The sequence below is a fragment of the Delphinus delphis genome, chromosome 10 (genome assembly GCF_949987515.2).
Source record: "Delphinus delphis chromosome 10, mDelDel1.2, whole genome shotgun sequence".
NCBI lineage: Eukaryota > Metazoa > Chordata > Mammalia > Artiodactyla > Delphinidae > Delphinus > Delphinus delphis.
In genome coordinates this window covers 33,919,318-33,946,743 of record NC_082692.2, presented here as the reverse complement: position 1 = coordinate 33,946,743, position 27,426 = coordinate 33,919,318, and the positions used below count along the sequence as shown (strand labels likewise).

Below are 27,426 nucleotides of genomic sequence, written 5' to 3'. Positions count from 1 at the left end.
CTAGGATGCAAATGACCTCTGCGTGACAGCAAACAGAGCAATGAAGACCAGGCTCTTACTCAGGAGTCCACGTGCCACGGGAATGACAGTGCTGGGCTCAGGGGCCCTGGGGAAGAGAGGAGATTCAGTGCTGCTGTTGGCACGCATGCTGTTGCACACTTGAGCGTTTGCAAAAGTCCTTCACGCCCCTTAGTTCATCTGCTCTCATCCTTCCTTTCCCCATACTAACTGGGATTGTCCTGTGCATTTAGCTTGTTCCATTGCTTAAAACTACTGATTAGAAATATACTTAGTAGAGAGCATAGGGTCCATGTCCAGAGAGGCATCAGGGAGAAAGGGCAGGCTGACGAGGCTCCTTCCTGCTGTGATGCAGCAGAGAGAGCGAGGGCTCCCAGAGCAAGGAAACCTGGTTTCCATTCTCAGCATCAGGACCTACTTCCTAGGAGAGTCACCTCACCTCTTTGGCCTCAGTCTCCTCATCTATAAACTGAGAAAAATCCCATCATGAATTTTTATAGACTTTAGCAACATGATTCTAAAAGTCCTGGGTAAACGTCAGTAGGTACCATAAGAAAGAGATGCAAATGAGTGAGGAAACTTGGCCTATCTAGACTCAGCAGATGTGGAAATAGGTTCGAGCACAATTAATCTATAGAGACACAGGGTCCAAAAGAGAAATCGGCAGCAGGGCAACAAATAGAAGTCCAGATATAGATCTAAGGGTATCTAAGAATTTAGCATCTAAGGAAATTGGTAGCCCAGTAAGTAAGCAAGAATTGTCTAGTAAATAGTCTTGTGGTATCTGGATAACAAGATGAAGAAAAAGGTATTTGTTCTGTAATTTGTACCATAAAGTAAAGTAACACCCCCCCTCCATGGATTAAGATTAAAATAAGTGGAAAAAATAGAGAAGTAACCAGGAAATAGAATCAAGCACAATTAAGGAATAAAAGCAATTCAAAATATCAACACAAAATAATTCAAAAATCAACACATTTGCCTATGCAAAACTTAAAACTGAATGTGCAAACCAGCAAAGGGAGAAATGACAGAATGGCGATAGAAAGCAGCAAAGGTCCTTTTGCGCTAAAATCCACCCCCAGCCTGCGGCATTGCCTTGCATCTCCGGGAACTAGATGTCTGAGGCAGCCCAGCCAAGTTCAGCCGCTGGCAGCGCTGGCTGGGGACTGGGGCACGGCCTGGAAGGCAGCGCCTCTCGGGACCCTCAAGCTTGCAGCTGTGCCCTCTGCGTTGCCAGCCTGTGCCCGGTTCCAGCCCTGCTGCCTAAAGGTCCCAGCCCCGCTAACTCCATCCTCTCCAAGTCTCTCCTGCCGGTGCCCTGCCTTATCCCCTCCCAGCCCTTGAACATTTTCTTGCACGGAGCTCCTACAACGTGTCCACTCTCAAGGGCCAGAACTGCATCCCTTTCTGAGGTTGCACGCAGGTGGCCAGACACCCGCACTCCATCCCACCCCATCCCACCTCTACCCCAGCCACAGTGCCTGGGAATTCCTGTGCCTCTGGGATGGCCCCTCACTGAGTTCTGGGAGTACAAACACTCCAGCTCCCCAGGCCCCCACATACAAACAACTCCCGTGGTCCCCAGAACCCCCTGCAGGACTGAACAAAGGTTCTTCCTGTGTGACTCGCCTTGGTTATGACACCGTTTGCTAGGTTTCCTTCCCTCCCCGGTCCCACTTCCCGAACGGCTTTACCTGAGATCACTTCCTAAACCATTTGCACAAGAATTTCCCCATGGCCTGCCTCAGCAGAACCCTCCTAAGACAGGGAGACAGTGGCTTCCTCAGGGGCACCACACCCTCCATCCCCTGATTGGTGTCTCAGCTCTTCCATCACCTGGACAAACGGCTCCCTCCACTAAATTCTCTCTTTTTCAAACAGCTCAGTGGCTTCTGCTTCCCTGACTGGAATATGACTCATAGAATAGTTCCTGTTAATTAACAGATAAATAGATGAAGGAGATGCAGCCTTTAGTAGGAATGTGGGCGAAGGTTTGCGCTCTCAATTTACATGCTGGAAAATTAGTGAAAAAAGAAAAACATTGACTCTCACTAGATCATTTATTTTCAAGATTTAATGAGCACCTTCTAGGTAGCAGGCACTTAGGCACAACATAAGGAGGAAAGGGTGCTGCCTCTACGCTATGGAGCTCAGAGTCCACAGTAATAGAGAAATTAAAGCAGGTCCCAGCTCACATCTATTTTGACAGGTATATTTTTTAAATACCAAATCCGTGTAGACAAGCCTGCAGTGATGCTGCTTCCCTTATGCATTAGGGATCCCACTGCAAATTGTTTCCAATCTTTGGAAAACCATTTGGCAATATGTATACAGAACAATATAAATGTTCAAATTCTCTTAAGGGAATTTCTTTTGAATAAACAATTTAAAAGAAGAAGAAGAGGGGACTTCCCTGGTGGTCCAGTGGGTAAGACTCCGAGCTCCCAATGCAGGGGAACTAGATCCTGCATGCTTGCCGCAACAAAGAGTTTGCATACTGTAGCTGAGAAGTCCTCATACCGCAACTAAAGATCCCACGTGCTGCAACTAAAGATCCCACATGTCGCAACGAAGACACGGTGCAGCCAAAATAAATAAATATTTTTAAAAAGAAAAAAGAAAAAGACATCTGCAAATATATGTTCATCTCAGAGTTATCAGTGCTACAAAAAATGAAAATAATCTCAATGTCTAAAATAATCTAATGTCTAAGGCAAATGATTATATATGGCTTTCTATTGATAAAAAAGTATGCTGAAGTTCTAATTACAAAGACTAGGTAGCAACATTGGAGAACAGTTTTAGCACAGAAAAATAATGAAAATGTGTATAATTAGAATTATTGCTATGTTAAAATATGTATAAGCATGAATAAAAACTAGAAGACGGAGAAAAAAAGACATGATAGATTAGTGGGACTATGGAAGAATATTTCTTTCTCTGTTCATTCAATATTTAATGATAAATATGTTCTAACATAAATCAACATTTAATAATAAGCTGTATGGAGGGGTGTGCATGCAAAGGTAGTGATTCTTAGCTTTGCCTGCACATTAAAAATGTCTCCTGAAGATCTCAGAAAAAATACTAAGACCAGCCCCACCTCCAGAAATTCTAATTCTGTTGGTCTGCAGTAGGTCACATGCATCAGTATTGAAAAAAAAAAAAAAGCCAAAGCTAACAGTCCAGGAAATCTTAACATGTAGCAGCTGCTCAGAGCTGTTTGGCTAGATTGTCACTTCCAGCTCTGGTTTTTCGAGCTCCACCCCACCCTACTGCAGAGACAAGGAAACTGAAGCCAGAGAGGGCTCCTGACTGGCCCAGAGTTACACTTTCACTCGGTCTGACTGACATTAGAATCCAGGATCTCTTTTTCCACTACACCATCAGGGGTTGGCTGAGCCACTGGAATTCAGCAAAGATGCCATTTTCCTCTCTTACTCCTCTGGTGTGCAAGAAGCAAAACAGAGGGGAACCATGGGGAGAGTGGCAGCCTCACCATTGCCTCCTCACTCCAGCCCGACCTCCTTCCTCCCCTGGGAAGGTCCACCCAACTGAGGTGACTCAAGTCCACCCCTGCCTTGCTGCACCCTTCCCATCCCTCACTCTCAGCACATGGACTGGGAATCAAAGGGCTTGGTGTCCAAACCAGGGGCCCAGAGACCTGGAAACCATGCCTGGTGACATCTGTCACATTTGTGGGGGGGTGACTTCGAGGCCAGGAGAGGAGACGCTGGTAGCTGACGTGGGGAGGGGTTGGGTCACAGTCCTGGGGCTGGGATGGAGTTTGCTTCAGTAGTTGGTGGTGATAGGAGGAAGGGTGGGAATCTGAGCAAAGTTCTGGGTAGGATTCTCACCTGAGGCAGGGGTACCCGAAGGATCTGTAAGAAGGCACATTGGGTGGTTGGACAAATGGATGGATGAGTGGTAGGGTAAATGGAACTCAGGAGGGAAATGAACATGGCCATTCATGAAGCAAGGTTTCCTTTTGCTAAAATTAAAGAAATAGTGTGGCATCTGTCTGGGTCAGAGACAATGAAAAGGAAAGAAGGAAGAGAGGGAGAGAAGGAGAGAGGGAAGAAGGGAAGAAGAGTGGGAAAGATGGAGGGAGGGGGATAGGGAACAAGGAAGGAATTTCCAAGCTATTCATGTCCTTAGAAATGCACTTGCCTACTATTCTTCACCAATCCATATGCCCCCACCTTCTTCAAGAATAATTCCCTGATTACTTTATACCATTCTCTCTGCCTTGCACTCACCTGTACCTGTGGCATATTGCTTTACAAGTTATCTTTATTAATATATTGCATATGTATCTTGTCTTCCTTCGGCTTAGAATTCCACAGGTGCTAGGAATTTGAACCTGCCTCCCTCTAATCTGCTTTCCTTAATTCATCCGATCAACATGTACGGAAGCCCTACTGTGTGCCAGGCACTTGATTAGTTGCTAGGGATATAGAGCCGAACAAGGCTCAGGTCTTGCCCTCAAGGTTCTCAGATATGAATAGGGGAGACAGATAAGGAAACTGGCCACTACTTAATCCAGTGAAATAGTGCTGTCTATCAAAGAGATCAGAAATGCAGAATCTAGGTCCCACCCAAGACCTATTGCATCGGGGTCTGCATTTGAAATAAGATCCCCAGGTGATTCATGCCCACAGTAAGGTCTGGGGAGAACTGCTTTGGAAGCACACAGGAGGGCCCTCAGATGCATCCCTAGGAGGGGGAGGGGACTCACAGAGGCTTCCCAAGGAATTGACTACTACATGAAGACCTGAAGAATGAGACTAAATTGTCCCAAGTCCACCGCTCACCTTTCACCCACTTCCTACAACAGCATAGCACGTTAGGCTCTACTCCCCAAGAAGAATCCCATACAAAGAAGCCCCTTCTTACTGTTGGACCAAATGTCTCTGAAGGACCTCAAATGAGAGACAAGGAGCTTCTGGGGGAGCACAGGCTTCTAGGAATCCTGAGCCACAGCCCCGTTCGTGCTACCACCACTGCTCCACCCCCACCCGTCCTGGCTCTCCCCACCCTCAACCCCCCACCCCCAGGTTACTCACTCTTGGTCCACCAGGTGGACAGGGTAGAACAGGATGATGGGGTCCTTGGGAGGCTGGTAGATCACACATCGGTACAGTCCTGTGTCCTCCACTCGAAGGTTGGTCATTCGGACGTGCAGCATGCTCTCACTGGGGACGTCTTTTAGGAAGTACCTCCCCACCTGGACTTGACTAAACTCCCCCGAGACTCTCTCTGTGATTGCCAGCGTCTGGACCTCCCCTTTATCTTTCAGACTCTGCCAAGCCTTCCGGCTGTTGGAGTCCGTGTCGTGGGTGATGGGACCGTCCACTTTCAAGGTCTGCTCCTCTGCTAGGGTACACTTTTCCTCGGGCAGTTCAGATGCAGTTTGGATTTCTGTAAGTAGAGAATTAGAGTTAGGCTCTGTGAGGAATAGCTTTTCTCTCTTTGGAAAAAAGAAAGAGGAGCCACCTCTTTTACTTGTTCAATCATCCAATTTTCAGACAAGATCCTCAAGGTGTCCGGAGAAGATGCAACTTTCCCTGCAAGTTAGCACCAGACCCCAGATCTTATCACTGTGAGTAGTTTTATGGAGTTTTTTTTTTTTCTACTACAAGAGCTAGACCGCATGTGGTTTGTGCAAATCAACTTTTATAAATGTTTGTTTTTGAGAGGAAGAAATTGCCTGAATAAAGGCAGAGCTTGGGTTGCATGCTAAGACCATGAGTAACAGGGGCTTGATGGGAGGGAAAGATTATAGAGAAGGATGTGCAGGGTGCAGAGTGGATGTGAAGACATGCTACTAGCAGAGAGTGATTCCACTGAACAGTTAGAGGAACTTCATCTAAGTCAGGGGAGAGAGATCAGTTCAAGAGACTATTGGAAAAATGGTGAGGAAGCCATCTCAAGGACATGGTGGACATTGATGTCTGGCTGTGTGGTTCTCCCCTCTCCCTTCCTTGGGTAGCAGAGCACCTCTTTCTCAGGGTGCTCATCCTTCTCATCCTATGTAGCTTTACTGATGGGGCTGACCCTATTCTCCAGGATGGACACACAGACACAGGTTTAGCCAATCAAAGAAGTTCATCATCCTGGCCATGCTGATTGGCCTAGAAATGAGCACATGACTGAGGCTGGGCCAATCAGAATCCTCCCTGAGACTGCTGCAGCTATTGAGAAGAAAGCTCTTTCTGGCTGTGTTGATTGGTCAGTGGGATGTGAAACTTCAATTGCTACATTTCCACTGTGAGGAAATAGTCTGCCTGAGAATGAGGCCAAGCAGAGGCAAAGAAAGAAAGGGAAAAAGAGAGAGAGAAAGACAGAGAGAGACCTGGCAACATTATCTGAGGCAGGAATTCAGCTGTGCTCCAAACCAGCACCCCTCATACTTCCCAGTTGCCTGAGCCAAGAAATCCCCCCTCCTATTTTTACTTTAGTGGGGTTTATGTTGCTTGCATCCAAAAGAGTTCTAAATATTATGGGATGTCAAGGAGTCACAGCAGTGGTCCTCTACTGGGGACAATTTTCCCCCTGCGGACATTGGGCAATGCTTGGAGACATTTTCTGTTGTTATAACTGGGAGCAGGGGGGTGCTAATGGCATCGAATGGGTAGAGGCCAGGGATGCTGGTAAACATCCTCCAATGCACAGGACGGCCGCCATGACAAAAATTTATCCCACCCAAAATGTCAATAGTGCCGAGGCTGAGAACCCTTGGATTACAGGGACAAAAGTTTTAATCACGCTCTTGGATGTTGAACCTAGAATTGGAATGACTTTCTGGTCTGGTCCAATGGAGCCTTGCTGATGGGAGGACCAAGTAGAATGGAAGTAAGAAGATCCAGGTCTGTGTTTTCAGCAGGACACAGCAGGGCTCTATAACTTTACTGAGAGACTACAGTATATCCACCCAGGCCTGGGATACCTTCCTCCATGGAATACCAAATAATGGGCTAGACAGTAATGCTGGGTCAAACTACCTACCACTACCAAGGTCAGGCTACCACTACCTACAACTATTGCTACTATTATTAACCTGAATATTTGTGTCCCCCCAAAATCCATATGTTGAAATCCTAACCTCCAAGGTGATGGTATTAGGAGGTGGGGGGTCTTTGGGAGATGATTAGGTCATGAGGGCTCTGCCCTCAGGAATGGGATTAGTGCCTTTTTTTTTTTTTGACTGCTCATGAATTTTATTTTATTTATTTTTCTATACAGCAGGTTCTTATTAGTTATCCATTTTATACATGTTAGTGTATTCATGTCAATCCCAATCTCCCAATTCATCACACCCCCACCCCCCGCTGCTTTCCCCCCTTGATGTCCATACGTTTGTTCTCTACATCTGTGTCTCAGTTTCTGCCCTGCAAACTGGTTCATCTGTACCATCTTTCTAGGTTCCACGTATATGCGTTAATATACGATATTTGTTTTTCTCTTTCTGACTTACTTCACTCTGTATGACAGTCTCTAGATTCATCCACGTCTCTACAAATGACCCAATTTCGTTTCTTTTTATGGCTGAGTAATATTCCATTGTATATATGTGCCACATCTTCTTTATCCATTCATCTGTCAATGGACATTTAGGTTGGTTCCATGTCCTGACTGGTAAATAGTGCTGCAATGAACATTGTGGTACATGTCTCTTTTTGAATTACGGTTTTCTCAGGGTATATGCCCAGTAGTGGGATTGCTGGGTCATATGGTAGTTCTATTTGTAGTTTTTTAAGGAACCTCCCTACTGTTGTCCATAGTGGCTGTATCAATTTACATTCCCACCAACAGTGCAGGAGGGTTCCCTCTTTGCCACACCCTTTCCAGCCTTTATTTTTTCTAGATATTTTGATAATGGCCATTCTGACCAGCATGAGGTGATACCTCATTGTAGTTTTGATTTGCATTTCTCTAATAATTAGTGATGTTGAGCATCTTTTCATGTGCCTTTTGGCCATCTGTATGTCTTCCTTGGTGAAATGTCTATTTAGGTCTTCTGCCCATTTTTTAACTGGACTGTTTGTTTTTTTGATATTGAGCTCCATGGGCTGTTTGTATATTTTGGAAATAATCCTTTGTCTGTTGTTTCATTTGCAAATATTTTCTCACATTCTGAGGGTTGTCTTTTTGTCTTGTTGGTAGTTATCTTTGCTTTGCAAAAGCTTTTAAGTTTCATTAGGTCTCATTTGTTTTTGTTTTTGTTTTTTTTGTTTTTGTTTTTTTGCGGTACGCGGGCCTCTCACTGTTGTGGCCTCTCCCGTTGCGGAGCACAGGTTCTGGACGCGCTGGCTCAGCGGCCATGGCTCACGGGCCCAGCCACTCCGCAGCATGTGGGATCTTCCCGGACCGGGGCACGAACCTGTGTCCCCTGCCTCGGCAGGCGGACTCCCAACCACTGCGCCACCAGGGAAGCCCCTCATTTGTTTATTTTTGAGCAGGGGAAGGAGGGGGAAATTCAGGATGTGAAGTTCATTCACTCCCTGTTCCATGCCTTCTCCTCCATCAGACCCTCTTCCTGGCCCAGGTCCCTTTTCATTCCTTGAAGTCTCTCCTTCCCACTGGAGTCTGTCATCTTCCTCAGCAGCAGGGTTGTCCGAGATAAAATATGGAGAGTTCTGAGCCATTCCTGGGGCCTGGAGCTGGTGACTAACCTGGAACAATGACCTGGAACCACTTCTTTACCCCGGTTTTTGTTCTTATACTCACCTTCCTGGGAAGAGAACTGGTATTTCACAACTATCTGGCCTAGGAAACAAGCCCTCAGCTCAGGCTAACTAATGATTTCATGTGTCTTTACATCACAGGTTTATTTACATCATAGGTGGTAGGAGTGCATAGTTGAGTAATTTGAGTTCAGATTGTTAGGAAAATCTACATTTTCCATTTCGAGAGGTTATGCAGTAGCTATGAAGATAAAAAGAGAAGATGGAATTTGAATTTTATGAAAATAAGGTAGTAAAAAAAGGGACCTTAGGAGAATGAGTTAAAAACAAACTTTCAACTTAGAGTTTCCAAAGCCTGGTCACCTGAGTATCTAACTCTGGAATTCCCAAACTTACCTTCACCTTAGAATCACCTGGGCGGTGTGAGAAGACGCCAATGCCCACACCAGACCCAGACCAATGAAATGATCCCAGTGGGGTGGGAACCAGACATCAGTGTTTTTTGTTTTTCTTTCTGTTCTGTTTTGTTTTTCATTTTTTTAAACATCTCTATTGGAGTATAATTGCTTTACAATGGTGTGTTAGTAGTTTCTGCTTTATAACAAAGTGAATCAGTTATACATATACATATGTCCCCATATTTCTTCCCTCTTGCATCTCCCTCCCTCCCACCCTCCCTATCCCACCCCTCTAGATGGTCACAAAGCACCGAGCTGATCTCCCTGTGCTATTCGGCTGCTTCCCACTAGCTATCTATTTTACCACTGATCTAATCTGATTTCCACAAAATCCTTGTGAAGCGGTTGTCACTATCCCCTTTCACGGTGAGGAAACTGAGGCACGAGGAGTCTCGTTGATTCTCTTAAGGTTTCCCAGAGAATTAGTGGCATCACCAGGGCCCAGTCCTCCGAGCTCAGAGCTCCTTCTGATGCCGGTACCTCCCCGGGCCGGACAGGGAGCTCAGCCAGGGCTGGTCTGCAGCAGAGCAGGGGAGCGCCAGGGAGCCTGGGGTGCGCTTGGCGTGATGGACGGGCTGCCCCGCCCCCTGCTGGCCAAAGCGCGCGACGACAGCCATCGTGCGTGTGTGTGTGTGTGTGTGTGTGTGTGTGTGTGTGTGTGTGTGTGTGTGTCACACAGCGCCGCAGCTTCCCACCGATCCCTCCTTTCCCTCCTCCCAGCAGGGTCCCAAGATCACCTTCTCCCCACACCCTACTCCCTGTGGCCCTCTGTCCTTCCGACTTGCTCTTTGCTGTGTGACAAGGGGTCCTCCCTCCACCACAGACAGTGAGCGCTTGGAAGGTGGAGTCACCATTTCTCTGAGCTGTGGTCTCCCCACCGATATGAATGGGGTGAGCATCCTTCATGCAGAGCCGAGGTCTCAGAGCCCCCATGGGTGCAGACTCTGCTGAATATCTGGGCCTTTGTTGGAAGCTCAGTGTGATCTCTGCGAATGGAGGCTGCAGAGAGAGAATGGCCCAAATCAGTCTCTGTCCCCAGTCCTGAGGTCCATCTCCTCTTCACAGGTGCAGCTCCCCCAGGAGGAGCTGGGGGCAGGTGGCTCTGTGGGAACTGGGTTCTGGGAGGTGCCTGGGAAATGGGGCACTCAGGGTCACTGCCAGCAGTGGCATAGTCTGTGGCCCTGTTAGAGGAAACAGCCCAGGATGGCCCCCATACCCACTCTGTTCACCTAGGGAGTACCTGTAACCTCTTCCTCCAACCCCAAGATTCAGGACACAAGAGGAATCTGGGAGAAGCTGAGACCACAGCAGTCCCAGGAGGGCTGAGGAAAGGCAGCTCCACCTGCCGCTCCTCCCTCTTAGTGAGGCTGCAGGGACAGAGGGGACTCAATTTCCCTGTCTGTAAAATAGGAATATTACACTTTCTCTCCCATCAAGTCTGTGAGGTCCATAGCTCTGGCTAGACTTCTAGTGGCCTTCCCTTAGAGGTTTTTTTCCTGGAGTCTTCCTGCCTGGGGCCCTCTGCTCTGGTCCCCCACAGAGGAGTGGGCTCAGGACCAGATCTTCTCAATACCTCTCCACGCACGCGCGCGCGCGCACACACACACACACACACACACACACACACACACACACACACGATCAGACTGAGAGCCAGGGCTCTTTCCACTCCTCCATGCTCCTTCTAAAGCTCACCATTAGTTCTGTGACCTCCAGAGACCAGGTACAGGAGGTACAGCCCACACTGCAGGGAGGGAGTCCAGTTGGGTGACTCTTGCTGTCAACCAGGTGGAAGGAGATAAGACCTGGGCAACGCAGCAAGGATTCTAGAAACTGGGAAGACCGGAAAAAGGATTCTAGAAACTGAAAAAGATTTCCTTAAGGAAACTGAGTATTTGAAAGCAGTTTTGAAGTTTGACACAAATTGGGACAGACCTGAAGCTCTAACACAATTGATTCAAATTGCATATTTATCAAAGTTTTCCAATATTCTACGACAGAGGAACATACAAGTACTTGAAGGGGTTTTTTCTTTAATTAGATAATTTTATTTGGTTTTTTAAAAATTTTTCCATCTTGACCATTGCAAGGGTTTAAACCATTTGCATGGGGAACCCTGAGCAGTCATTTAGAAAACCAAAATTGCCCGTGACTTTGACTCCGAAAAGCACGTGAGTTCCTTGTCTGTGAAACCACCAAGACAAGCCTGGCACAGGCAGAATAAGGGACTGTCACTCTGGCATGGTTAGCTTAACACCAGCTCAGGCTTTCACTCCTCACTCTTCCCTCTCTCTCTCTCTCAGGCTGCCATCTGCTGAGGGGCACTGTCCCCTCTGGTCCCAGATTGTGGACCTTGTGCCCCCCATGCCCCCGCTGTCACCTCCTCTCACTCAGGATACCTGGACAGCACAGGACGCACCTGAGGACTCGGGACAAGGCCAGGCTCAAGTCAGAGGCTCTTCAAGGTACTTGGAAAGATTCCCCAGGGCCTGGGGCAGGGCCTATAGGTTCTTTTTGGCAGATCTAATAATTAAATTGACAGAAGCCAGATCAACAAGAGAAAACAATCAAATTTGATTTCATACGTATGGGAACTCCAAAGACATGAGGTTCAAAGAAGCGACCAAAGCAGGCAGCTTTTATACCTTTTAGACAAAGAAACAATTAGTTGTGAAGGTTTGACAAAACAAAGGGGTTTGGGCTTGAGGTTGCAAATAATGAAGGAGTAACAAAGTTTGTTTCTACAGCTTTCTCAGCCTTGAACTCCCTGTCTCTAGCAATAAGCATGCTTCCTATCCTCCTGCTACAGGGAGGGTACCTTCACATGGGAGATTAATTTCCTGCTTTCAGGGAGACAAAGGCCAGTCAGAGTGTTCTTGTACCAGCTGTTTCCCAAGTAACTTTCATTCAAAATGATCATACCAAAGTGGCATATTTTGGGGTGGCCTGCCCTGAACCCCATCACTACTGACCATGCCCTTCACCAGCCCCTCTTCTGGTCATCAAGGGCTCCAGTCTCCATGACACTTCCTGGTCTCAAGTTTGTCTAAAGCCCCTCTCTGCTGGCTATCTCCTGAGCACTGTGTTCTCACTGGTTCTCCTGTGCTTTTGTTCAATTTATACCTTCTTCTTGGACTTTCAGACAAGCCTCTCACCTCGGCGGGGTGTCCTGCCCTGGGGCTGTCACCACCCACCCCTCCTGCACTGGCCTCCGGGAGCACAGGCTCCTGGGTCCTCTGCAAATGCCCATTTTCCCCATCCCACTTCCTTTACCATTTAAAATATAACACAATATAACATGTAAAACATTATCTTTATTACACAGCGACCTATGAAATTATGTACATAAAGGTCCCTTTTTTTTTTTTTTGGCTGCGTTGGGTCTTCTTTGCCGCGCGTGGGCTTTCTCTAGTTGCAGCCAGCGGGGGCTACTCTTCGTTGCAGTGCACGGACTTCTCATTGCAGTGGCTTCTCTTGTTGCAGAGCGTGGGCTCTAGGTGCGCGGGCTTCAGTCATTGCAGCACGCTGGCTCTGTAGTTGTGGCTCACAGGCTCTAGAGCACAGACTCTAGAGCGCAGGCTCAGTAGTTGTGGTGCCTGGGCTTACTTGCTCCGTGGCATGTGGGATCTTCCTGGACCAGGGATCGAACCTATGTCCCCTGCATTGGCAGGTGGATCCTCAACCACTGCACCACCAGGGAAGTCCCCATGTACATAAAGATTCTTTCTTAAAAACAAGCACCACAGTAGTAAACAGATAAAGTTCCCTTCTCCACTCCTTCCCCAACACTAACCAAGCTCCTTCCCTCAAAAGGTACCCCCATTGTTTGATGAATGTGTAGCTTTCCAGACAATTTCTGAGTTTCTACAGCTACAGGCTTGCATGAGCAAATAAATATAGAGTCTGAGTTGATTCTACTTTACAGATATGGGATTATACTCTCCATGCCATTCTGCAACAACCGTTAAATCCAACACGAGGTTTAGAGATGGAGCTATGTTCACATCTAAGGGGAACCCCATTCTTTTTGAACTGCTCCGTGGTACCAAATGGAAGAGGTGCACCACAGGTTATCTTATTACTGCCTCATGGGGCTGCTGTGACTTTGTTAAATTAACAATTGTTAAGGATGCTGGATAGTGAGTTAGTGTTCAACAAAAGGCCACAAGGGAAATTGAAATAGAGAAGTTATCACTCACAGGTGCCTCGAGGGGCCACACAGGGAGGTCAAGGCGAGCACAGACCTTGGGGCCCAAGCCTTTATTAGGGTCTGTGGATGGAGTGCTTCGGGGCACCCAGGCTGAGCCCGAACCAAAATGAGTGGGGTTTTGGTAAAGGGAAGGCCCAGGGCTGCAGGGAGGCTCTTGACCACAGGGCTATTAGGGAAGTCAGATGGGGAACTTAGGTTTGTTTGTGACTCTGTGGACTGCTTTCTAGGAGGGGCTGGCATCAGTTTAAGGTCCCTACAGGCCTCCTGGCCAAACAACATGGGTGTCCAGGCAGCAAGACCACCAGGGAGTTTAGATAAACCCTCGACAGGGGCTCACAATTACTAAAAGCAATGTGTGATGAACATCTTTGTCCAGGTCCTTCTGTGTGTGTGTGTGTGTGTGTGTGTGTGTGTGTGTGTGTGTGTGTGTATTTCTCAGGGATGAAGACCCAGAAGTAGAATGGGCAAGCCAAAGAATATGCACATTAAACTTCATAGATCCTTCCTATTCACCTTCAAAAATGCTGAACAACTTATATGCCACTATAAACATAGATAATAGGTTCTTCCCCACACCCTCGCCGACACTGGGTGTGAGAATCTTTTTTTTTTTTTTTTTTTTTTGCGGTACTCGGGCCTCTCACTGTTGGGGCCTCTCCCATTGCGGAGCACAGGCTCCGGACGCGCAGGCTCAGTGGCCATGGCTTACGGGCCCAGCTGCTCCGCGGCACGTGGGATCTTCCCGGACTGGGGCACGAACCCATGTCCCCTGCATCGGCAAGCGGACTCTCAACCACTGCGCCACCAGGGAAGCCCCATAACTATGATTTTTTTTTAGATTCCGTATATATGTGTTAGCATATGGTATTTGTTTTTCTCTTTCTGACTTACTTCACTCTGTATGACAGACTCTAGGTCCTTCCACCTCACTACAAATAACTCAATTCTGTTTCTTTTTATGGCTGAGTAATATTCCATTGTATATATGTGCCACATCTTCTTTATCCACTCATCTGCTGATGGACACTTAGTTGCTTCCATGTCCTGGTTATTGTAAATAGAGCTGCAATGAACATTTTGGTACATGACTCTTTTTGAATTATGGTTTTCTCAGGGTATATGCCCAGTAGTGGGATTGCTGGATCATATGGTAGTTCTATTTGTAGTTTTTTAAGGAACCTCCCTACTGTTCTCCATAGTGGCTGTATCAATTTACATTCCCACCAACAGTGCAGGAGGGTTCCCTTTTCTCCACACCCTCTCCAGCGTTTATTGTTTGTAGATTTTTTGATGATGGCCATTCTGACTGGTGTGAGGTGATACCTCATTGTGATTTTGATTTGCATTTCTCTAATGATTAGTGATGTTGAGCATTCTTTCATGTGTTTGTTGGCAATCTGTATATCTTCACAAAGGCCTTTTTAAATGTTATGCTCCCTTGTGCCTTTCAGTCCAAGCTGGCAGTGTTCTGTGAATGTTATTCTCCTAAAAAAAAAACAAAACTGTGGGTCGCCTGTGTATCTTACTGGGATTCACTCAATTAGACAAAAGCCACCCCCACAAATCTCTTCAAGATAAGACCTCTTCTGTACCTTGGGCTTCTGCTGCTGAGGAATAGTGCTTTTCTTTCTTTTTTTAATTGAAGTATAGTTGATGAACAATATTATATAAGTTACAGGTGTACAATATAGTGATTCACAATATTTAAAGGTTATACTCCATTTATAGTTATTGTAAAATATTGGCTATATTCCCTATGTTGGGCAATATCCTTGTAGCTTATTTTGTGCAGAATAATTTGTACCTCTTACTCCCCTACCCCTATGTTGCCCCTCCTCCCTTCCCTCTCCCCTCTGGTAACCACTAGTTTGTTCTCTATATCTGTGACTTTGCTTTTTTGTCATATTCACTAGTTTGTTGTGTTTTTCAGATTCCACATATAAGTGATGTTATACAGTATTTGTCTTTCTCTGTCTGACTTATTTCACTTAGCCTAATGCCCTCCAAGTCCATCCATGTTGCAAATGGTAAAATTCATTCTTTTTTATGGCTGAGTAGTATCCCATTGTATGTATGTGTATATATATGTATATATCTGTCCATTTGTTGATGGACACTTAGGTTGCTTCCATATCTTGGCAATTCTAAATACTGCTGCTATGAACATTGGGGTGCATGTATCTTTTCGAATTAGTGTTTTTGTTTTTTTCAGATATATACCCAGGAGTGGAATTGCTGGGTCATAGGGCAGTTTTATTTTTAGTTTTTTAGAAACCTCCATACTGTCTTTAAGCTTCTTAGAAGACCTCATGTTTGATTGAAAGAATCTGTGAGGCACATGCCCTTAAACTCATTAAGGGCCTTCGGTCTGAGGCACTACCTTTGATCTTTCTGAGGTCTTCACAAAGGATTTTACAATCATACCCTTGGTTTCATCTTTAGACCATATTTTCCCGAGAGTGCTCTGGATTTGATTTTAGCAACATTTACTGTCTGGAGAGGCTGAGAATTTTCGAAGCCATCAAGTCCCAGCTCCCTTCACATTTAATAGCCCTGCCTGTAGTTTCTCTCTCTCCTCTCACATTTCATAATAAGCCACAAGAAAAACGAGGCAGCGCCCTCATCACTTTGCCTGGAGATCTCAGCTATACCACCCAGTTCATCAGGTACATTTTCCACTTTCCACATTACTGCAGGTGGCAGTGCTGCCAAACTTTTTGCCACCACGTGACAGGGACCCCTTTCCTCCTCACCTACTGGCTAAGTGAACCTGGTCTACGTTCTTACGGTCTCTACCTCCAATCTCCTCATTGCTTAGAAACAGAACTGAAAATAGCCACATTGCCAAGCTACTTGGATTACTAAGTAGGATCATCTATTCATGAAGCATCAGAACAAATGCGGAGCTTTAGAGAGAGTGAGGTATAGCAGAGAGAGGACTGGCCTGTGACACAGCAGAGACAAAAGAGCTGATCTCAGCTGGAGGGACAGGTAATGTGTGGGCAGATGGTGAACTTGCAGACCTACAGGAAGTCAGCTCCTCTTCTCTGTGGATAGCAGAGGGGACATAGGAAAGAATCAGGGCGAGAAACTGACCAACCTGGGTCCAGAGCACACGCATCCTCACCGATACCCCTTTCTGGTCAGCAGCAGCCAGGGGCAGCCTTCCTTCTCACCAGGAGGCTGGGGCCACCAACCTGATATACGATTGGATGGGGACGGGGTTGCCTCTGCGTCTTTGTGCCATTCTGCAGCAGCCCGTGAGCCCCTCCTGGCTTCCTGTTCTGACTGCAGGGGGAGCCGCAACGGAAAATCCTGATGGAACTCAGGAGTCTCGGAGGCCAATAAAGCCACCTGCCACTTTCAGCAGGTCACTGACCTTCTCTGGACCTGTTTCCTCACCCGTAGGGAGATGCATATTACCTCCACACTGTTGTGAGGATTAAGATAAACGGTGCAAATGAACAAGCCTTGTAGATTATAAAATTACGTGAATATATATTTTTTCCTACATTTCCTTCAAGCTCTAAAACTCTGCCCTGTATGCCCACCTTTGATCTCTAGGGGGCCACCTTCTCCACTTTGCCCTCTGTTTTTCCATCATCACCCTTTCAGATCCTCAGTTCTCTTGTGGGCCAACCGGAAGCCTGGGAGCCCCTTGGGTGCTGTTGGAAGCGGGGAAGGGCTCTGCACATAAGCCCAGTGAGTGGAGGGGTCCAGGGTAAACAAGGCTTGGAACCAAGACCCGGGTTAGTTTCTCCCTGTGTGGGCTTGGGTAGGTCACTGCCCCTCTCTGAACCTCTGTTTCTTTCTCTAGAAAATGGAGGGGATGAGGATGAGTCAGAATAGCCATGACTTCACATGAGCTCTGTTAAAACAAGACAACAGACCCAAAATGGAGTCACTTATGCTAAGCCCCACGTCACCAAACCAAAACTTAATCTACGGTTTCAGCTCTCCCAGAAATGAAATCTTAAGCCAGTCCATCAGGAATCACCTGATCACCCCTAGTTAAGCTATCTGCCTGATAGACCCCTGCCATCCCCTAAAGGAAAGCAACTTTGCAATAACCAACCTGCTTTTTTGCCAGTATAACTTCTTTGTTTCCACTCCCCTATAAAAGTCTTTCATTTTATGAAAAGCTCAGAGCTCTTCTTTATCTGCTAGATTGGATGCTGCCCAATTCAAATTTGTTTTTGTTCAAATGAACTCTTAAACATTGTAATATGTCTTTTTCTTTTAACAGTTTCCTGTTGGCACCCAGGAAAGTGCCGAAGCCCCCATTCCATTGACACTCACCTCTAAGAGTCTGGCAATATGCTGGTGTCCTTGGGCTCCCAGGTTTGGGGTCTTTTCCTCAGAAACCCCAGTCTTTCACTTCCTCTTTCCAGTTCTCTGCCTTCTTTCTGGGCTCCTCTGGGGACCAGGTTCTGCTCCAGGTCCCAGGCAGGGGATTCTGGAGAAGCCAGAGGTCTCAGGCAGATGGGTTCCTGCTCAAAGTTAAAGTGCTGAATTTACTGGGGAAATCTGAATATGGACTAGTGAACGCAGGCTATTAAGAAATGATTTTTAATTGCATTGGCTGTGATAATATTAATTTCCTATGTAGCAAGAAGCTCTTTTTTTAGAGATGCCTACTGAATTATTTAAAGGTGAAATGTCAGGATATCTGCAATTTATTTTTAAATACTTCCTCATAAAAAATACAGTGAGTTAAAAATAAAGAAACAGAGTGGCATATCTGGGCCCTGAGTTCCGATGACAGTGCCAACGGCAGGCACATCATGCTCCTCTCTGGAAATAAGACAAATGGTCCCCCCTTCCTGTGGGGAGGTTACAAAAAGGCACCTCTCTGGGCCTGCTGATTAGAAAACTGCATCCCCTTCTTAGGGGGTTACTCAGGCAGCACCTCGTGGGATTCCAGCCTCATCTGTGCCCCCTGGACAGGCCCGATGACTGGCACAGCTGGGGAGTCCCACCTGGTATCAACAGATGATGACAGTAAATGCTGCCACCATCACAGCCACAGTCCTAGCAACGTGCCCCGTTTCAGTGAAGCCCTGAACTCAGCACTGGTCGGCTGCTGTCTGCAATGGCCACACCTCGAATTGCACCTACCTCACTAGGTTTTTTGGTTTTTTGCTCTTTTCTTTGTAAATTACATATAAACACCAATGTTTTCCTGATTCTAAATATCCTCAGATTCATTAAAGGAAAGTAGGTTGGATTCTTTCGTCTACTTATTTTTTCAAGCAGCATTTCACCAACCTCATGTCCTCTGGCGGGGTAGCTGAGGTTCAGTGGTACCCCCAGCACCCAGGCTGCCTCTCCCCTCCTCCCAGCCTTCCTCCTGAGCCAGCCCCAGCCCCCCTGGGGACCCCTGCTAAGCACGCCCCCCCTCCTTTGCTCCCAGCTCTTTTCTTTTCTCCCCTCCAATACCCACAAAACCTCCCAGGGTGGAAACACATCACTGACCCACCAGTTAGACCTGAGTGTGAGGCCTCTGAGGTCCAATGGGGCTCAGAACAGTGGTCAGGATCCAAATGACGCTCTGACCTTGTCAACTGTCTTTAGCCCAACTTTTGGGGGGTGGGGGGGATAAAACCAGAACCCAGGAAATGAGAGACACCGTGTAGAAAGTGCTGGGGGCGGGGGAGAGTGGACAGCCTTGAGATGACCACAGTGTCCTCCGGGGACTTCTCAACTCCTCCCCTGCCTGCCCACCCCACCCCTGCCCCACCTGAATGGGGGGAGGGGTAGCTAGGCAAGGAGAGCCAAGAGCACAACAGTTTCCTGTGGCTGCCATGGGGTGGGGTAGGGCGGGCAGAGCTGAGGTCTCTAAGGGCCCAGAGATGTTCTGTGCACCTGGGGGACAGGGGCTTCTCCTGGCTCTGTTTCCTTTCTCTCCTGGGCCCTTAGAGCCCATCACCCCAGGCCTCCCACTTTCTTAAGGAGGCCTTTATCCTTCTCAATTCTTTCTTCTCAAAGGTGCTGGGGGAGCCCTGATGAATCAGGCCCCTTCCCCAGGGACCACATCATTCCTCAGACCCTCCAACCCCACCCAAGGGCTCAAGGCAGGGGGTGGATTGGCTGAGAGGACCCCTTCTGCTACCACCACCTCCACCTGGCCTGCACGTGCCCTTGACTTCAGATGAGGGGTTGAGGGGGAGGGTGGGGGAGATGGTAGGAGATGGAAGGGGTGGGCCAGAGAGACGAGGCCCTGCGCCAGCGGGCCAGCCAGGAGGCGTGTTTCAGTGTGGCACATGGGAGACCACTCCCCTCCCCCAGTCTGAGGGCCCTCTGGACCTGAGACCATGTAGCTATCCCAGGCTCCTGGGGAGAGACACCCAAGCCCGAGGGAATGGGAAGGGTTTCTCTGGGCAGGGCCATGCCTACCCCCAGAAGAAGGGCTGTTGAACTTAAAGAAAAACACACAACATAAGAGTCGTGAGTTTAAGTTTTATTCAGGGACACTTACTGAGGACTATAGCCCGAGAGACAGCTGCTCAGCAGCCCTGAGGAGACTGCTCCGAAGAAGGAAGAGGAGGAGCCAGTTTGTATGTGATTTTTTGGGCCAGGGTGTATGTGCAGTCAAGCTTACATCTTGGTAAAACATCACTGCTTATCACAAAGAACGGATATTTTGAGTTAACGATTTTAGTGCTTTCCTGTGAACGGGAAGATGCAAGAATCTGGGGTGGTTGGAGTTCTTCCTGGGATACGCGTCTAACTCTCTAGGGGCCCGTTTGTCCACAGCTCATTGTGCCTTATGCTGCTTTGCACCCCGAATTCCTCTCAGGGTGCAGTCATGGGCCACTGCAGTGGGTTATGACTTAACCCTTGCAGAACTGGATGGTGAGCAAAGTTCTTTGTTCTTTGTTCACGGGGTAAAGGAGGGAGTCTCAGCAAATCACTGTGACCTGCCAGTCCCTGGGCCCAGGTATACAGCAAGACTATGTCCTCCCCACACTCGGCCCAGGTCTGGCTTCACTGTCACCCTAACTGGCTCCGAGAGGCGAGCTCAGGCGCACTGGTGGGAAACACAGGGCTCCCTGCAGCTGCTAAAATTTCACAATTGCCCACGGTGTCCCTAGTGAAGTCCTTCCCTGAGGAAATGGGTCTCCGCTTGCATCAGGCTTCCAGGAGGAATGCCCCTCACCCTTGCCACAGAGGACTGGCCCCTCCATGCAAACAGCTCCCCACACAGAAGCCAGGGAGGAAAAGCCTTACAGATTTTCTACTTAGAAAACCAATTCTTACGTATGACAAAAGATGCTATAAACACTGTCTTTAAAAAGTGACAGGATAGAAAAATAATATATGTTATACAAAAAATAAATATCTGGGGACTTCCCTGGTGGTCCAGTGGGTGAGACTCTGCACTCGCAATGCAGGAGGCCCGGGTTCGATCCCTGGTCGGGGAACTAGATCCCCCATGCCTGCTGCAATTAAGAGTCTGCATGCCGCAACTAAAAGATCCCGCATGCCATATCGAAGACCTGGCGCAGCCTAAATAAATAAATAAATAAATCTTAAAAAAAACAAAAACAAAAAATATACAGAATGTATAAGGAGCTCATAAAATCAGTAAGTAAAGGGTGTTAAAGAGAAAAACCACAGGCCCAAATCGGCACCACTTGTGCTAAAGGCCATGACAACTAACCTAGACGTAGTACCTAATTGCAGTCTCAACCTCCCCCAGGAACAGTCAGCCAGTCTGGAATGTTCTGGTCAGCACTAATGAGCTAATCCCTCAGAGGAAGAAGAGGCCGTCTGCATGATAAAACCCTTTCTCCCCTCCCCCCAAAAAAGATGTCCAGGACTTAAGATAATACTTTATTTTCTTTTGCTAACAGCTCCCTTGCCCCCCACCCTTCTTCCTATAACGACCTTCCATTCTGTGCAACTCCTTGGAGTGCCCTTCTAGATGGAATGCTGACAATTCATGAACCCCTGAATAAAGCCAGTTAGATCTGCAAATTTACTGGTCTGAATTACTTTATAAGTAGGGCAACAACTCTACAGAAGAAACAGAAAAGGACAGAAATTTTAAAAAAAAAAGGACAGAAATTGCAATCCAAAAAACACCCATGGAAAAGTTATACAGAAGACAGGGTCCATTTTATTAGTAAATAGGAAAATGCAAATTAAAACAATTGAGAGAGGGGATCATTTTTGCACCCATTAAATTAATAAGAATTTGAAAGATTGGTCATTTCCAGTGGTGATAAGGTTGTGAGAAAATGGGCAGTCTCAAAAGCTGTTGGCGGACATATAAATTAGCGCATCCTTTTAGGAAATCAATTTGTCCAGATTTATCAACTATTAAACAGGCATCCCCTTCCTGCAAACAATTCAATCATTCCTGGGGTCTACATGAGAGAACACAGTCACATGTGCACAGCGAGGGAAATAAAAGGCTATGTGTCACAACATTTTACATAATAATGAAACTGAGAAACAAATCAACTGACCATGACAAGGAAAGGAGCTAAGTAAGTGATGTTTCCTCACTAGTACAGGGCACTGTGCAACAGGTTGGAAAGAATGAGGCAGATCTGTGTGTACTGATGTACATAGATCAGCTTACCAAAACATTTAGGTGCAAAAAAAAGTCAAGCTGTTGAGTGACACATATAGTCATAGTACCTCATTAATACGAGTTAAAATGAAGATAAATCTATATCCATAGATACAGTGTGTGTGTGTGTGTGTGTGTGTGTAAAAACGGGAGAGTGTGTAAGGATTGCCTCATGATGCTAACAGGAGCTAAGTCTGGGTAGGGGTGGGGGTGTGTGCGAAGGGGAACTTTCACATTTTACTCCGTGTTCTGCATTGTTGGAATATTTTTACAATAAAATGCACTTGGGTAAAATAAGATGGCAATATTTTCATGACTGTTGAAGTGAGTGGATTGTGAGGACGTCAGAGCTCCCAGCAGCCTTGCTCCCTCCACCCCTCCCCCTGCCCCAGGACAGCAGTGGAAGGCTGTGTGTGTCTGGTCCTGGCTTAGTCTCCTGGTGGCAGGAAGTCTCAGTGTCCTCTCTGGAGGCTCATCTTCCGTGTGGTATCAGCTCAGTGCTTTGTGACCACCTAGAGGGGTAGGATACGGAGGGTGGGAGGGAGATGCAAGAGGGAGGGGATATGGGGATACATATGCGCATATAGCTGATTCACTTTGTTATACAGCGGAAACTAACACAACATTGTAAAGCAATTGTACCCCAAAAAAGATGTTAAAAAAAAAAGTTAAAAGCTGGGACTTAGCTAGCGGTCCAGTGGTTAAGACTCCCCGCTTCCACTGCAGGGAGCACAGGTTCAATCCCTGGTCAGGGATCTAAGATCCCGCATGCCACACAGCGTGCCCCCCCCCAAAAAAGAATTGTTTTAATAAATAAAGTTAAAAGCTAAAAAAAATTAATAATAATAAAGATTGTAGGAGTCATTTGGGGTCTGTCTTCTCTGTTAAACTGTGAGCCCTGTGAGGGTAGTGCACCGTAGCCTCTTCTTAAACATTTGTTGGGGGTAATAATCCTGGTGTTATGTGGACACAGCTCGGGGATGTTGTGCAGACTAAGCTTCCCAGAAATTTCACATCTCTCTCCCAGCATACCTTTGGCTTCTGGGAAGGAGCCTTTGTTTGTCCAGGCAAGGAAGGTGAGAAGACGAGAAGGTTGTTCCGCTGGGTGGGCAGGAGGCTGGAGGCGGCAGCCATATCCTAGACCACCAGGGGGCAGCAGAGGATGGAGAACGGCGCCCACGTCCGCGCTGGAGCGGCAGCCTCTCTCTGCCCAGGCGTCCTCTCCCCACAGGTTGCAGGTGCAAAACCAGCCTGAGCAGTCCCAGGGCCTGATAAGAGGGACCCCCAATGCCAATCAGAGATCTCCCGACCTTGGGACTCAAGATAGAAAAGGAGCACTGAGTGGGCTCAGTGTGGTCAACCTCTGCCTTCCCTTCCATCGTGCTATCTAAGGTTCAAGAACTCCCCACTCAGTGCACCTTGCTCTTCCCCGCGAGGGACAAGGGTGCTCGACCAGCCTGAATCTCAGAGAGGGGACAGAGACCCTGACCACCACTCAGTCATGCAGCAAGCAAGACGGAGTTGTGCAGCTGTGCCTGAACTGATCTCAACCTGCAGACTATGGACCCATCTGAAATGGGCTCGGAGGGAGAAGGTGAAAAGACCTTGGGACATTCCCAGGGACGGATCTGGAAGCTCAGTGCACCTGCTAAAGACTTCTAGCTGATTCTACAAGGCCAAAGGGAGGGAGAGCTTCCTAGGATGGAGGCCAATATTTGCCTCTTCTCACACACCCTATGTGCACCAAGAGCCAGTGCAAAAGTGAGTAAATCACTCTGCCATTTACTAGCTATATGTTCTCAGACAAAGCACACTGCCTCTCTTGGCCTCAATTTCCTTAACTGTAGAGTGAGGGAAGTGCTAGGTCTCTCTCCCGGGGTTACTCTGATGGTTAAATAGAGTAAGCGAAGCGCCTTGCACAACACCTGGCACCTGGTAGGCCATCAGTAAGCCTGTTCCGGCGCCCCCTGCGGTCTCTGGTTACTGTTCTGCACCCTATACCGACGCCGGCTGCAGTACCCCTGTTCGCCACCCGGAGGCGGTGTGGGACCACGGTGCTGGCTGTGCGCAAAGGCGGACTCGCTCGCTCTGGGAGAAAGATTTCTGCAGCCGGAGCAGAGGAATTGGAGCGTCGCGGAGAGACCGGATCTTACCTTCTCGCGTCAGAGTGGCCCTCGCAGTCTCCACAGCCCGGAAAACGCCCAGGGTAGGCAGAGCAGAGGCAACAGGTGGGGTGGGGAGCCAGGAATCCTCAAGCCGGAGGCCCGGGAGTCCTCGCCCACAGCCCAGATTCCCGGGCTGGCAGATCTAGAGACCCTACCCACTGCCCCACTCTGGATACCTTCCTAAAAGTATGGGTGGGAGGAACGGAGTACCGTTCAAGATGTCTCCTGGGCTCCTTCTGGGGCAGTCTCGCCTAGGCATGCATCTCTGACATGTCAGACTGAGACAAAGCTGGAGGTCTGGGTTAAGAAACTCACAAACCTGGAAACCATGGACAAGGTAGTTAAATTCTGTCTTTGTTTATAATTTTATAAAACACAAGTTGTGTCAGTCCTTTTTTAAAAAACTTCTCAAGTGGCTTCCCAATCACACCAAGTATATATAATCCCAAACTCCCCTCCAAGACCTACAAAGCCAGGCCTGACCTTCCATCTCACTTCCTTCCTCTCCCCTCCCTGTCAGGCTGCACCCCAGGCACTTTCCAACTCTCCATCTCGGCACTGGCAGGTACCTCTGCCTGGACCCTCTCCCTCCAGAAGTTTGCATGGCTCATTTCCTGACTTCATTCAGGTCTCTGTCTTCTCCCCAGAGAGGCCCTCTCTAACCCACCTTAATCTTTGCTTCACAGCACACAGGGCTACCCAGCCTAATACCCAGTCGTATTATGTGTCCGAGTTTTTTTACTGTCTTTCTGTCCCAGGAGAATGTAAGTGCCGGGAGGGCCAGGCTCTTGGCATTCTGTTTCTCTGTCACTTAGTAGGAGCTCACTAAATATTTGTTGAATGAATGCATGACTTAATGAATTAATCTACAAAATGTGGAAGCTCAGGAAGAATCATGATGGCTAACAGCTCTATGTAAATTTAATTCAATATATATTATTGTGTGCCGATTTTGTGCCTACCGTACAGGCTTTAGACATCATTGTTGTTATTTTCATAAAAAGAATGCAGTGGGAAATAAATCTGATGCAGGCCCAAAGCTCCGACTGTGGGTGCCGTCCAGTCCATCCTCCTTCTTGCTCTCTTCGCGTTCTTGGAGCGGCGGGTACCCATTGTGCCAGCGGAGAGCAAAGCACTCCGGGGTCCACAGGGGCGCTTCGGGCTGCGGTCCTTCTGCACTGTGCCCTGTCCCACTTTCAGCCCTCTAGGCCTGGAGCTTGAAGAAAGAAGGGAGAGCTAACCCCCTCTCCCCCTCCCCCATACCGAACTGCCCCACACTGGTCCCCCTTTCCCTGAGAGCCAGGTTGCCCGGGACTTGTGCCTCGGTTCCGGCCCAGGACAGACCGAGGCTCCGGAGATTCCCGGTTGGGGTCACAGGACAGCGCGCAGGGAAACACCGGCCTGGAGCATCGCGCTCCCCCAGGGGCTGGTGGAAAGCGGAGAGCCAGAGGGGCTGGAGGACGGTGGTAGTGAGTGTCAGGGAGACCGGGGAGGCGGGCTGCGTGGAGAAAGGACACGGGGCTGGAGTCGCGCGGCACGAGGACAGCGGAGAGCAGCCCGCTCCGGGACGTTGGATTCCGATCCCCGCAGGGCGTCCCCGGGAGCCCCGGAGGTTGTGCGCGGGAGTAACAAGTGTGCGATTGCGAGTGCAATTGGCGTGTGCGCGGGAGCACTGATCTGCTCCTGAGGAGGCTGGGCGTAAGGCGCTTCACCGTCCACACAAAGGGCGCTTTGATGAGAACCATTTAAATTAGGGGGTTGGAGGAAAGGAGAGAAAGGTGTTGGGAGCCTGCGGAGGAGGATGCGGGGGTTAAAGGCACGATCTCGCCTGAGTCTGGGGCGCCGCTGCTCGGCGAAGGGACCCGCCGGGCGGGAAGCGCGGGGAGGGCGAGCGCCTGGGCCCGCTTCTTGCCCATTCTCCGCAGAACTTTTCCCCCTCCCGCTTCCCTCGCTCAGCCTCTCTCGGGGCGGTCTCCAGGGACTGTCTCTCACATCCATTCTCCTTTCCTCCTTGATTTATGCTGCAGAGTGGAACGACCTTCCCTGACCTCATTTTCATGACGGCGCGAGCACACCCGGAGCCGGCTACGCACATTCCGGAGCAGGCGCGCGCCACACACACACACACACACACACACACACACACACACACACGAGCCCCGGGCTGCTGGACCCTGTCCATCTCTGAGTTCACACCAGCTCCGCCACTGTTCTGGGCACTGCCGGGGCTGTGGACGCTCAAAGCATAGATCCTCATTAGCATCTGTCTTGGAATATCATTTGCATTTTATTCATTTCATGTCAAACCGCTCAGAACTCTCCCTAGCCCGCACCTCTCCCGGGGCTTGAGAGCCGTGGGCCTCCAGCTCGAGCCTCTTCCCGGTGGGCCGCACATTTGCTGGCGGCCCCCACCCCACTCACCCTCGCGTGGCCAGAGAACCAACAACCGTCCGCAGCCCCGACGAGAGGGGCTAACGTCTCCTGAGCTCCTGGCAAGTTCCAGGCCCAGCGCTAAGGGCTTATGTGAAGGAGCTCATTTAGTCCTTACAACAACGCGAAGAGCTAAGCACTACGTTATACCCATTTAAAAACTGAGGAAACTGAGGCACAAAGACGGCTTGCTCAAGGTCACGGAGGTTAAAAAAAAAAAGGAGGCAGCGGAATTGAAATCCAAGGCGGCGGGACGCCCAAGCCGGAAAGCTTAACCACTTCGCCGCCCCGCCTCGAGCAAGGTCAAAGCTAAGGTAACTGCGACAGGATAAAGTAGGTTTTCCTACATGGAAGAAAGTCGTTCTCTGCTCTACCGCGACCCTTCCCCCAATCCGGCCGCGAGGGCACCCGGGCGCACTCCCCGGGCGGGGGCTCGCAGAGCCCCCCTCGTCGGGCCGCCTGCGGTCCTGACCCCCTTCCCAGCGAGGGCTCGGCCGGGTCCGGCCGCCGTGCTTTCGGGGTCGTCTGTCGGCGCTGGCTAGTTAAGAAAAATAAACAACGTTCCAAATGGAGGCGATTCCTTTCAACCCAAGCTCCGCCGCCTGCCAGAGAAATGCAAACAGCGGGGGACGGCCCGAGTCCGCCCGGGCCCCCGCGCCCGAGCTGCGGGTGGGAGGGCCGGGCCGCGTAACCCGAGACGCAGCGCCGGCTCCCCGCGCGCTGCCCTCCGCCTGCCCCTTCGCCCCTGACCCCGCCGGCGGCGCGCCCCGCCCGCGCCCGCCTTCCCCGGCGCCCCCCACCGGGCCAGGACCCCGGCCCGCAGTCCTCGGCGCCCCGAACTAGCCCCCACCCCCAGAGCCATCGGCTTGATCCC

General features: G+C 48.9%; 1 protein-coding gene across 1 annotated transcript; it reads right to left on the bottom strand.

Annotated features, from left to right (window-relative positions):
* TREM1 (triggering receptor expressed on myeloid cells 1) lies at positions 1-26,038 on the bottom strand. Its single transcript, XM_060021633.1, is given in 7 exon segments — positions 1-106; positions 3,699-3,724; positions 3,727-3,902; positions 5,086-5,442; positions 23,942-24,060; positions 25,386-25,548; positions 25,951-26,038. Coding segments are annotated over 7 exon segments (1,035 nt in total).
* Between the last annotated feature and the right edge of the window lie 1,388 nt (positions 26,039-27,426).